Source organism: Rosa rugosa, chromosome 3, assembly GCF_958449725.1.
Source record: "Rosa rugosa chromosome 3, drRosRugo1.1, whole genome shotgun sequence".
Classification (NCBI taxonomy): Eukaryota; Viridiplantae; Streptophyta; class Magnoliopsida; order Rosales; family Rosaceae; genus Rosa; species Rosa rugosa.
Window position 1 is genome coordinate 36962554 of NC_084822.1, and position 13129 is coordinate 36975682.

The following is a 13129-nucleotide window of genomic DNA, read 5'->3' on the forward strand; positions in this document are numbered from 1 at the left end:
TATGCATGGTGGTGGTGGAGTAGTGCATGCTTGCAGTGTGAAAAGTAGAAGACTATAAAGACAGTTTTTGTTGACCTCCTCCCTTAAATCTCGGGCGCCATTCTCGCTTCTTATTTGCATGTAGCGGCTTTTTTTTTCCTGATCAATCATGTAGCGGCGTTAATTGCATATTATTACTTTAGAATGTGTTCTTTTGACATCTAATCTAGTTGTTGAAGTCTACATTTTCCTCCCACTTTGTTTTATGTGAAAATTCAGGAATTTGAATTTAAATTACATTATATTTGAGTTAAGAATTTATGAATGGATACATGACAATTATTTACATTACATACGAGTCAAATTACGTTCAAATCATAAATGAAATTAGATTAAGTTTACATATTGAGCACATTTAAACTAAAAAAAGGGTAAGCGGAGTCAATATGGACAAATCCGTTGTGTTTTGATCACACCTAGACTACTTTCCTCTTCCTCATACCAATATCAATTAGTATATGCAAGCATCAAAGGCGCTTAGAAGGTAAAAGTTGGGAATGTTGGTCAAAGGCAGGCCATATTAATAATTCAGTATAGCTCGACAATCACTTCATCTAAATACTTTGTAAAATTTGAGATCAAACAAACATTAATACAAGTAATGTCAACTTGAGTTATTGGAATAGCGACACTACGTGTAGACATTGACACCAACGACGAACTAGTAGCAACACTAAACCGCAGTAGAGCCTAGGTAACTGAACATGTGACCATAACGGGATTGAACAACCCACAAACAATGCAGCCTCACGCTTGTATTTAAATCATAACTAGAGTTTTGTATTTATTTTTGAGAATTTTGAAAAAAAATTGAAATTTAAAAACTAAAAATAAGAATTTGTAACTTTAGAAGTTTCATAATTAAGATTGATGAATGCTTCCAACATCTTTGAGAGTAAACAACAGGGATTACTATTTTCAATCATTTTTATGAAACACAAACCCCTTAGAGAAGAGGTTAGAAAACAAAATATGCTCAACAATTTCCCTTAGCTCTCTTATAAATCCTCTAGTAAGATTTTGAAAAAAAATATATAAAGATTTGAACTTGGAAATTTTATTAAAAAAAAAAAAAAAATTCCCTTGGTTCCCTCCTAAATCCCAAACCCCAATGGTACCACTAATGAATAATTGGCTTCTAAACCATAAAGTAAACTAGCATCTACTAATTAGTATTTACCATATACAAAAGAGATAAACCCACCACCACATATCACAGAATCTAGAATATTAAAAACTTTTTTTTTTTTTACCCCAAAAGCAAACAAAACCCCAAAAGAGTGTACCTGGCCACTGTGAGAAGTAGCATAGAACACCAGTCCAACTCCAAAACAGAATCTTAGCTGGATGCAGCTTCATTGCACCACCATCACCACCAACAACAGCAGACCAACTCCCCCCATTTTTCTAAAACAACACCCTTTTCTCTCTTCCCCTTTCACTCCTAGATTCAACCTTTTCACATTTCTTAATTCACAACACCCCCAACACCTTCTTCTCTCTCTTTCTGTCTCACCCTCACTGACAAACCACTACCACTGAAAAACTCTACACTGGAGACTCCTCTGCAACAATGCCCTCCTCCTCCTTCTTCTTCCTCTTGCTCTTTCTGTTCTGCGCACTACCCTTTGTAGCCCCTAGCCGGCGGATCCTCCACCAGCCGTTGTTACCCCAAGATTCTCTTCCTCCTGCTCCGCCTCCGGCTCTGTCTCCGCCTTCTCTGCCTCCCAACCCGAATCCCAAGTACCCATTTTCAACTTCCAATTCTACCCCTTCAGATTCCCCCTTTTTCCCAACCTACCCCGCCCCGCCTCCTCCTCCCTCTTCCCCGGCCACATTCGCCTCCTTCCCGGCCAACATCTCCTCCCTCATTCTCCCCCAGGCACCTGCCTCCAACTCCAAATCCCACAAGCTCGTTGCCCTCGCCGTCTGCGCCTCCATCTCCGCCGTCGTCGCCGTCGCCTCCGCCGTCTTCGTCCTCTGCCGTCGCAGGCGCAACAACAACCGCAACTTCCCCGATGAGGACGACAAGACCTATAGATCCGAGCAGAGCAACCGCTTCTTTCAGGCCAGCAATGCCCGCTCCAGCAGCGGGGCCCACAAGCTCCGGACCGGCTCCTCCACCAGCTCCGAGTTCCTCTACCTCGGCACGGTCGTCAACTCCCGCGGAATCGACGAGCGCGTGAGCTCACGCGGCAGCGCCGTCGGCGCGTTGGAGAATCGGAAGGTCGACTCGCCGGACCTCCAGCCGCTCCCGCCGCTGTCCCGGCAGTGCTCCAAGCTCAGTAACTGCACCAATGCCGAACCGGCTCGGACCGGAGACGAGGAAGAGGAGGAGGAAGAAGAGTTTTACTCGCCGAGAGGATCTTCCGGTGACCGTGAAAGCTTCAATGGAGTTGGATCGGGGTCTCGGAGACTATTCGGCGCCGTGGTGGCCGGTGATCTCGAGGAAAGAAACAGCGAAACGACGTCGTGCTCCTGCTCGTCTTCAAATTCCGGTTCACCGGCCCGGTCACACTCTATCAGTCTATCTCCGGCGGTCAGTGTAAGTCCCAGAAGACCATCACTACCCAAATCTCCCGAGTCTTCTGTTATGCAGCCTCTGCCTTCACAGCCACAGCCAGCTGAGCCTCATTATCCGACGCCGTTTGGTTTCGAAACGGTGTCTCGTTCCCCATCTTCGTCGCCGCCGGTGAGACTACTGGAGAATATTCCGGAATCCTCGCCGAGAAGGTCGAGCTTTTCGCAGCAGAATCTGCGGTCGCCTTCGCTGAGTCCAATGTCTTCGCCGGAGAGAGCTGTAGAGGAATACCCATCTGCATCTTCGGATCGAAACCCGGCCGGGTCTCCTTCAATGTCTTCACTTACTTCGTCGCCGGAGAGAGATTTGGAGAAGGAGGCAGACGCGTCTCTTAAAGTTTCTGTCTTTTCGAATCAAAGTTCTCCAATTTCTTTACCACCAAAAGCTTCAGCGTTTTCACTATCTTCAAGTTGCTCGTCTTCACCGGATAGAGTATCAAATGTTTCTGATGAAAAGGCCAAGTCTCCTTCAGATGGGTCTATGTCACCGGAGAGAGATTTGGAGAAGAGCCCAGTTGCATCGCCAAGAACTTCAAATGCTTCTGATCGATCATTTATTCATTTGGATCCAAAGAGGCAGTCTTTTTCGTCGGCTTCTTCAGTGTCTTCTTCACCGGAGAGAGAGTTGAGGAACAATTCAGATGCATCACCGAAAGTCTCCAATGTTTCTAATCGTATTGAAGAATCTTCATCTAGACTTAATGGGGCTTTGAAGATGCCTCTTTCGATACCGCCACCTCCTCCGCCACCACTGCCTCCTTCACTAAGACTCTGGGAGACTCCAAGTCCTAAAACACCAGCTGGCCAACCAATCTGTAGACCTCCAGCTCTTATACCTCCTTCAAGGCCTTTTGTGTTTCAAAACCCAGGGAAGGTCTCTGTTTCACCAGTGCAGCTGCCACCGAGTTCTGCACCATTGGAGCCTATTGAGGAGACTCCGAAACCTAAGTTAAAGCCATTGCATTGGGATAAAGTTAGAGCTAGCTCTGACCGTGAAATGGTGTGGGATCAGCTAAGATCAAGCTCTTTCAAGTAAGATATTTAACTGTCTCTGTTTCTATTTTTTGCCTATATTGTAGTGGAATTGCAGTTGATTTCCATTTACTTACTTTACTTGTGATGGTAGGTTACAAATTATGTTGCTATACTAAATTTGTAGTATGTGGGTTGTTGCAGATTGAATGAAGAAATGATAGAGACATTGTTCGTTGTAAATACACCCAAACCGAATCCAAAGGAAACAACCCCACGCTCAGTTATTCCCTCACCTAAGCAAGAGAACAGAGTACTCGATCCTAAAAAGTCCCAGAATATTGCAATCTTGCTTAGGGCACTCAATGTGACCATAGAAGAAGTTTGTGAAGCGCTCATAGAAGGTATATATACATGAAAGTTTCTGCTAACAAGTTGTCTTCTTCTTTCCTGAAGAATTGTGTAGATATTTCAATTCTCCTAAACAGTAGCATTTCATACCAAGCATTCAAGTACTCCATCTCTCTGTTCTTCATGATTTTACTTGCAGCTAGAATGGTTTGTTGTAAGTTTGGTTGGATAATGGCTGTGAAATAATGGTGGTGGTTGGTACTTGTTATGAATGTAGGTAATGCAGATGCTCTAGGAACTGAATTACTTGAAAGTCTATTGAAGATGGCTCCAACCAAAGAAGAAGAGCGTAAGCTGAAGGAGTACAAAGATGATTCACCAGTTAAGCTTGGCCCTGCTGAGAAATTTCTGAAAGAACTGCTTGATGTTCCTTTTGCATTTAAAAGGGTCGAGGCAATGCTTTACATGACTAATTTTGAATCTGAAATCGAATACCTGAAAAAGTCTTTCGAAACTCTAGAGGTAAATCATACAATTCCTCCTTCTCTCTGACACTAAACTATGTTCTTTCTTACGTTATTTTTGTCTCGCGTTTGTGTGCTCATTGAGCTTACATTTCCTTACTATAGGCTGCCTGTGAAGAATTGAGAAATAGTAGGATGTTCTTGAAGCTTTTAGAGGCTGTGCTCAAGACTGGAAACAGAATGAATGTTGGGACAAACCGCGGTGATGCCCATGCCTTCAAACTTGACACACTCCTCAAGCTTGCTGACGTTAAGGGAGCAGATGGGAAAACCACGCTTTTGCATTTTGTTGTGCAAGAAATCATAAGAACTGAAGGTGCTCGTCTCATTGGTGGTCAAACTTCATCAAACACAGCTTTGAATGATGATGCCAAGTGTAGGAGACTTGGTCTGCCAGTTGTTTCAGGTCTCAGTTCAGACCTCACTAATGTCAAGAAAGCTGCTGCCATGGACTCTGATGTGCTTAGCGGTGAAGTTTTTAAGCTTTCTAGAGGTATTAGTAACATTGGGGAGGTTGTGCAATTAGCTGAGACAAAGGTGTCAGGTGGAAGCAGCGGGAAATTTGCAGAGTCCATGACCATGTTCATGAAAATGGCCGAGGAGGAGATTATAAGACTTCAAGCTCAAGAAAGTGTTGCTTTGTCCTTGGTGAAGGAGATCACAGAGTACTTCCATGGGAATTCCGCTAGGGAAGAAGCTCACCCATTTCGAATCTTCATGGTAGTGAGAGACTTTCTAACAGTTCTTGATCGGGTATGTAAGGAAGTTGGTCTGATAAACGAGCGAACCATTGTTAGTAATGCCCAAAAGTTCCCAGTTCCAGTAAATCCCATGCTACAGCAACAAGTATTTCCAGTAAACCCAATGCTACCGCAAGTTCATCCTGTAAACCCAATGCTACCGCAAGTTCTCCCTGGAATCCATGGCAGGCAACCCTACGATTCATCCGATGATGAGAGTACGTAATCTCCATAGCATCCGACTCATTTGAGGATAACATTTTGGTTTTAATTTAGCAAGAAATGCCTGAAGTAGGTGGTTTCAACAGGCTGAAGCTTAGGATTGTCCGGCCTGCCACGTTTATATATATAGCTTCTGGTTTTTCCCCCCCAAAATTTGTACTTGTAAAAAGTTCATGTAAGCGATTTTGTGTTCTATATAGATTATATACAGAGGAGATTTTGTCTGGGAAGAATAATTTGTCCAGAACATCAATGGAAGTAAAAATCCACAGCTGTAGATAGTTTCTGTAAAGGATCTGCATTGTATTAAATGTTTAAAAGTACTGATTCAATCTCTATAGCTCTTTCTTTTCAAATTACTCTTTGTATCTTAAACCCTAGCGTGAGTGGTTGGTGTGGTTTCTAACCTCTGAAATAATCTGACATTGGGTCCAATTATGCAAGTCAACTTGTACAAGTATTGTGCAGGCAATGTTCCACATAGGACACAACATATTTAATGCGTGAAACCTGAGGTCATTTTCATTTTAACGGATACTTCACATGATAGAAGTCCTGGGTTTAAAGGAACAGATTCAGATTGCTAAAAATGGTGATGCTTGAAGCCTTGGATCCAAATAGGGATGAATGATTTTCTGAGGGAAAGTGACCTTAGGGTCCAGAGCCTTGATTGAAAAATTTAGCTCTTTCCCTTTTCACGTGAAGAAAACCAAAATCTTTTGCTTTTTAACTGGACCCCGAGATTTTACATTTTACAGTATATACCGACTTTTAACCAACCAAAGTAATAAAGTGCAGGAAGGATATGTTCTACTTTTATTCTCTTCTTTTTTGTGGACATCATTTTCTGCTCTCTTTATAATCAGAGAATGAGTGTCGGCAAAGTAAAAGAGTATAAGCGACGCAAATAAAAGAAATTTGTCAATCATTGAATCAAAAAAAAAAAAAAAATTGTCAATGATGATGTATGTAATTTAATTATTTATTCTGTACTACAAACAATAATCAGACCATCTGGTATAGGACTTGAATCATCCAATATATATAGATGCAACTCTGAGATTCATAATAGCTCATCTCTTACATATATAAACTTTAGGATGCACATGAGGATTATGCTTACCTGACCTGTGTAAAGTTGCATTTCTTAGCAAAATAAACAACAGCCTATTCTTCAAGGTTTTATTTCACATTTTTCCAATATGCATTATGATCTTCCCTACACTCTTTTGTATTACGTAATTTGAAATTCATGATTCGTGTTTATTTGTTGATGAAAGCAAGGCCTGAGCATCCTTGCGCTCTAGTATACGTCGTGCTTCTTCTTCTGTTGCTGGAACCACATTCCGTATCCTAAATCCATTTTTCGTGGCCTTTGCCTCGGGACGTACTGTGAAAGTGAAATAAAATGTATTTGACACCTGTAGTCAAAACATGAGATAGTAAAGATATGCATGTTTTAATTTCTGATGGCAGTCATTCTAAGGCTAAAGATTTAACTTTCTTGTTCTTAATGTGCAGTTGGTAGAACATACCTCACTGGACCTGAGTTCTGGCCTGGTAACATGAGCAACAACTTCAATAGTAATCAGGGGCTGATCAGGATTAACTTCTATGTAAAGAACACAAGATTTGAACCGCAGGAAATCTCCAACATCCACCTGCACATTGAACATATATCACTTCTAAGACAAATGGATCAATGACAATTTAGCTTATTTTTCTGTCTCCTAATGGAGAGAGCCAACAATACCAGATGAATGATATAATGGAATGGTAAATAACAAAACTACCACAAATTGGTTCATTCAAATTTTAGTGAATGCAGAAAGTTAAGAAGAAAGAAAAATGTCTATGAGGTACTCACAGGTCTCAAGAAGTCAACATGATCGACTTCTAGAAAGCAAGGCATGCAGCAGGCCAGCAAAGGCATAAGCTGTGGAGAAAGCCAATTCAAAAGCTCAGTGCATCAAAAACCCTCCGAAGATCCGACCATGGATGTTTCTCTGCTGTGGTTGGTAGATCAATGAGTTCTCTAAGCGGGTATCCCTCTGAAGAATGCTATCTCTGTCTGCCAAGGCAGGCATGTCACAGAAGATCCTTCCCTCAGCCAACAGTGTTTCAAGTCTATTTACTTCTCCATTCTCAAAGAAACTTTTTTGTCCTCCTCTTGATCTTTTCCTCATATTATTTCTGACTTCTGCTTCCTTGAAAAGTAATTTTTCTCTTTCTGTTTCTGGTAAGAGCCGATTAACTGGAGCAGCCTTTCCATTCTTAGAGTCACAAGCCACAAATATGAAGTTGGCTGAAAGGACTAAAGAATCCGAATTGTCACAGACTTCTACAAAAACAGTTTTTCTTCTGTCAAGTCAAAATAATCACAGCATTAACCAACCACTTCACATGAAGTGGAGCACAAATCGATATTTAAAGTTTAAACAGCCATTTGGTAGGATCTGTTGCTTTAAGTTACAAGAGATCAGATTACACTTGACAAAGGCCAACTACTGCATAGCTTATTTTTCATCAAACTGTACTTGAAAGGAAACTACATCCATTTTTCATAAATTGATAGATAAAATTGACAATCAAGTGCATGGTGCATTAGTCTGTTTATCTAGCATATCAATTATACATGTAGAAAAAGATCAAGAGGCAGATTCTAATTAACTGGATAGATCATCAAACTTTCGAAAACGAAGGTACTACCTTCTTTCAGGTCAATTTCAACACTAATTGGCTTCTTCAGCACAATGTTTTCAACACCAGCAAGAGCGGCCGCATTGTGCTGTCAAGATCATAGCAGTGCTGATCCACAAAAAATGTTATAAAATTAAAGTAGATCACCATGCGAAAGCTAGAAACATGCAAGAAATAAGCTAGCAACTCATCTCTAGTATAACGAGCACACTGAACTTACAAATTTACTCGACCAAATTGAAAATTTCAAACAACTGATGAGGATGCATTTGAACATGTCACATATCAGTAATCAGTCATATCTTACTTCAAAAAAGGAAATAAAAGTGTAAGTGGTCCAGCAGAAGGATGCCTTGGCCGTCAAGCCAACCTATTCAATCACCCTAATTAAGACCTCAAAATCCTCAAAGAAGACGCTGACTTAAGATATTGTACCTTGACAGAAATGGTTCCAGCTAGAGCATCAAGGTCTTCGAGCAACTTCCCAATTCTAACCTCATTCCAAGGATCCGAATACTGCTCCCTCAATGTATAATCCGTAGAGAAATTGTAGAGAATCGTAGTCCTGCTCTGCGAGGGAGTTTTGTTGAGTAATTCGCTCTGTGGGGGAGCGTCCATTGGCGGGTCCAGAAAAAGCCTCTCCAACTTCTTAGTCCTTGCATGACACAATGCCTTTGTCACCGGCGAGTGGAACATTCCGGGCCACAAGCTAATGGGCATTTGGGGTGAAGGATCGGACCTTTTGTGACCTGAAGATGGGATCTCCAAAGAAGATAAGGTTGACACTACCGGAATGGTGGTGTTGGAGTTGGAAGGACATGAAGTCGAGCCCATGGAATTTGATTTCTTGGGGAGACCAATGGATACAGCTTTTGAATTGGTTTAGTTCTATTGTGCAACTTTCAAGTTTGGTGATGTTTTAAACAAGACAGCTCTGCATTTATAGTTCGAGCTTTGGATCAGCAGAACTTGCACAAAGAAGTGGGATATTATGTGTCAGATATGACAAGACGCTTACCAAGTTTCTGGTGTTTCGACACTTCCTCATTAATGGTGCATCAAACATGACCAATGGCAACACAGATGCCATCTCTTGCACCTAAAGTAGTACCTACGTACCGTATCATCGGCCATGTTTGTTATACCGGATTGCAAAACTGGATTGTCCAGTCATGTGTTTGGCTAACCAAATTGGTTTGGCCCGATAATTTAATTTTGTCAGGTCTCTTGACAACAGCTTAATCAGTTCATCCTCCAACTTCAATCTTCATCCATATCATCTTGCTCTTTACAGATGCTTCTTCTTCTCCAATCTTGCTCCTCAACGAAATACAGAGCGCGAAGTGCTTGCAACGTCTAAAATCCATCCTGCAAATTGTATCTCTTCGACATTCAAAAAAACTAGATTTTGTTAACCAAATAAACGATAGGGAGACATGAATAAGCAATGTAGGTCTAATGATTTTACGAATTTGATCTATAGAAATCATTTTATATTATTGAATAATAATCAGACCATCTGGTATACTTGTACATCCTCAAGACCTGACACTATATCTAAATACAGATGTAATTTGGAGATTTATAATACCCCATCTTTCATACATATAATTTCAAGGATGCCCGCGAGGTTTATGCTTCCTCATCTGAGTAGAGTTACATTTCTTGACAAAATAAACATCAGCCTATTTCTTCAAGGTTTTATTTCACATTGTTCCAATATGAATTATGATCTTCCCTACACTGTCTTCTGTATTACATAGTTTGAAATTCATGTTTCGTGTTTATTTGCTCACAACTGTTGATGAAAGCAAGACCTGAGCATCCTTGCGCTCCAGTATACGTCGTGCTTCTTCTTCTGTTGCTGGAACCACATTCCGTATCCTAAATCCATTTTTCGTGGCCTTTGCCTCGGGACGTACGGTGAAAGTAAAATAAAACGTATTTGACACCTGTTTCAAACATGAGATTGTAAAGATATGCATGTCTTAAATTCAAAAGGCAGTTGGTTTAAAGCTAAAGATTTAACTTCCTTGTTTTTAATGTGCAGTTGGTAGGAACATACCTCACTGGACCTGAGCTCAGGCCTGGTAACGTGAGCAACAACTTCAATAGTAATCAGAGGCTGATCTGGATTAACTTCTGTGTAGAGAACACAAGATTTGAAACGCAGGAAATCTCCAACATCCACCTGAACATTGGACATATATCCTTCTATAATTAGACAGAAATGAATGAATGACAATAAAGCTAGCTTATATTCCATATCCTAATAAAGGCCCATGGAGAAAGCCAAAATACCAGGATGAAAGATATATTGGCTATAAAAATAGCAAAAAGAGTCCCACAAGACGTTTCATTCGAATTTCAAGTGAAAGAGAAGACGATGACAATATGGGTATTGCTAAAACTTAATAAGAAAGAAGGATGTCTACAGGGTACTCACAGGTCTCAAGAAGTCAACGTGATCGACTTCTAGAAAGCAAGGCACCAGGCCAGCAAAAGCATAAGCTGTGGAGAAAGCCAATTCAAATGCTCTGTGCATTAAAAATCCTCCAAAGATCCGACCATGGATGTTTCTCTGCTGTGGTTGGCAGATCAATGAGTTCTCTAAGCTGGTATCCCTCAGAAGAATGCTATCTCTGTCTGCCAAGGCAGGCATATCACAAAAGATCCTTCCCTCCGCCAACAGGCTTTCAAGTCTATTTACTTCTCCGTTCTCAAACTCCCTTTTATGTCCTCCTTTCGTTCTCTTCCTCAGATTATTTCTGGCTTCTGCTTCCTTGAAAAGCAATTGTTCTCTTTCAGTTTCTGGTAAGAGCCTATTAACTGGAGCAGCCTTCCCAGTCTTAGAGTCACGAGCCACAAATATGAAGTTGGCTGAAAGGGCTAATGAGTCCGAATTGTCACAGCCTATAAACAAATTTTCTTTGTTAAGTTGAATCAGTCACAGCATAAACCAACCACTTCACATGAAGAGGAGCACAGTGCGGACAGGTAAACAATTAGATGGGCTGGTATATAATATGAAGATCCATTTTTCAGTTGACAAACCTGATAATCAGTCTTTTAACAGTCATTTTATAGGATTTTAAATGAGATTACACTTATAGGGTTTCAACAGAATTACATTTCAGTTACACTCAACTTAGAAGTACCAGCATTGCTCATAAATTGATACATTAAAAAGACAATTTAGTACATGGATAAATTAGTCTGTTTTTCATCAACATATCAATTGATACATATCTGACAAAAAAAAATTGTAGACAAAAAATACACTCAATAGAGGCTGATGCTGGGAACAAAATTTCTAATTAACTTGAAAGATTATCAACTCTCAAAAAAAAAAAAAAAGTACTTCAGAGTTAAGTGTACCTTTTGTGGATTGAGTAACTTCTAGTTGGATCTCAATAGATGATCGCCCCACCCATATGACAGCACCAACTATTTTCAGGTCAATGTCAACACTAATCGGCTTCTTCAGGACAATCTTGTCAACAGATGCAGTGACCAGCAAGAGTGGCCTTGTTGTGGTATCAACAGCATAGCAGTGCTGATCCACGAACAAAAAAAAATATAAAATTCAAGGTGATCACTACACAAAAGGCACATGCAAGAAATAAGCTAGCAACTCATCTCATCATTCTCAAGTCTCTTTAGAAGACAAGACTTTTCTTTTAATTGATTCTACTATGTACACAGTATAACTAAGCACATTTAGTCGATTTTACTGGACTAAATTTGAAACTGAGGACGCATTTCAACATGGCACATAACTTGGATAGCTCCATAAAATGAATATTTAGTGGTAGAAAACACCAGTGCTAATTCAGTGCTCTATTGCTCTCGTAGAAGTAGACAATAAAGAGCAGCAACTGTCTGTTGGTCATATTAAGACCATTCCCATGACATTGAATTCAAAATTGTGGCAGCTCCTTCGGATAATGCTTACGGTTATCTTATTACTTAAGGACTCAGCAAGAAAATTGAAAACAGCCGCAAATACCAGCAAACAAGACATACTCCTCATTTTCTATCTCCAAGGCCACAATTGTTGAGAGTTCAAAAGGTCAGGCTTATTGAGTTCAAAGTGCAATTCAGCCTAATGATCACAAATTTTCGATAAATGCACTGGTCTAATGGCATGACATATAAATACATTTGATTTACCACTTAGTCTTTTTCTTTCTCAGCTATTCATTCCCCATACAATCTCTTTGATATGATCCCCATATGTATAACTCCATAACCAATCACAACCCAGTTCAAGTTACCAAATTTGAAGCAAAACCCACAAATCGAAACACAGAAAGACTAAAAAGTGATACCTTGACAGAAATGGTTCCAGCTAAAGCATCAAGGTCTTCAAGCAGTTTCCCAATTCGGACCTCATTCCAAGGATCCCTGTACTGCTCCCTCAGTATAAAATCAGTAGAGAAATTGTAGAGAATTGTAGTCCTGCTCTGAGACGGAGTCTTGTTCAGCAATTCGCTCTGCGGAGGAGCGTCTACTGGTGGGTCCAAGAGCCTCTCGAACATGTGAGACCTCGCTTCCCACAGTGCCTGCGTCACCGGCGAGTGGAACATTCCGGGCCACAAGCTGATGGGCTTCCGGGTCAAAGAGTCCGACCCGAAAGCGGGGAGGGTTGCCACTACCGGAATGGTCGTGTTGGAATTGGAAGGAGATGAATTTGGGTCCATGGAGTTCTTGGGGGTCTTGGAATTTTGATTTCTGGGGAATCAGGGGATACAGTTTATGGAATTGACTTGATTCCGTTTTGGTAGTTTAAGATTTGGTCAAGTATTAATTATGGTTCGCGGCCTCCGTAAATATGGGGGCTATACACGTTTCTGGCCTATTGACTCTTCTTGTCTATGACGCTATGTAACGATATTGACCCATATCACATGCTGTTTTGCACCAACAGTGTCTGGAAACTTGGGTGACTGACAATATGATACCCGAACTTATAAAGTTATCAATGTAATACCCAGACTC

At 40.8% G+C, this 13129-nt stretch overlaps 2 protein-coding genes and 1 pseudogene across 2 annotated transcripts; 1 reads left to right on the forward strand and 2 right to left on the reverse strand.

The window, feature by feature from the left end:
- Positions 1–1334: 1334 nt before the first annotated feature.
- Positions 1335–5768, forward strand: LOC133736516 (formin-like protein 1). Its single transcript, XM_062164032.1, has 4 exons — positions 1335–3651; positions 3796–3995; positions 4220–4464; positions 4572–5768. Exons 1-4 carry the CDS (start codon positions 1613–1615, stop codon positions 5430–5432), a joined length of 3345 nt encoding a protein of 1114 aa, XP_062020016.1. The 5' UTR covers positions 1335–1612; the 3' UTR covers positions 5433–5768.
- A 588-nt stretch (positions 5769–6356) lies between these two features.
- LOC133738297 (acyl-coenzyme A thioesterase 2, chloroplastic-like) lies at positions 6357–9089 on the reverse strand (annotated as a pseudogene).
- A 510-nt stretch (positions 9090–9599) lies between these two features.
- Positions 9600–12871, reverse strand: LOC133738296 (acyl-coenzyme A thioesterase 2, chloroplastic-like). Its single transcript, XM_062165808.1, has 5 exons — positions 12460–12871; positions 11507–11684; positions 10575–11041; positions 10194–10319; positions 9600–10080 (listed from the first exon to the last, which is right to left on the reverse strand). The coding sequence occupies exons 1-5, from the start codon at positions 12829–12831 to the stop codon at positions 9913–9915; spliced, it is 1311 nt and encodes a 436-aa protein (XP_062021792.1). The 5' UTR covers positions 12832–12871; the 3' UTR covers positions 9600–9912.
- Between the last annotated feature and the right edge of the window lie 258 nt (positions 12872–13129).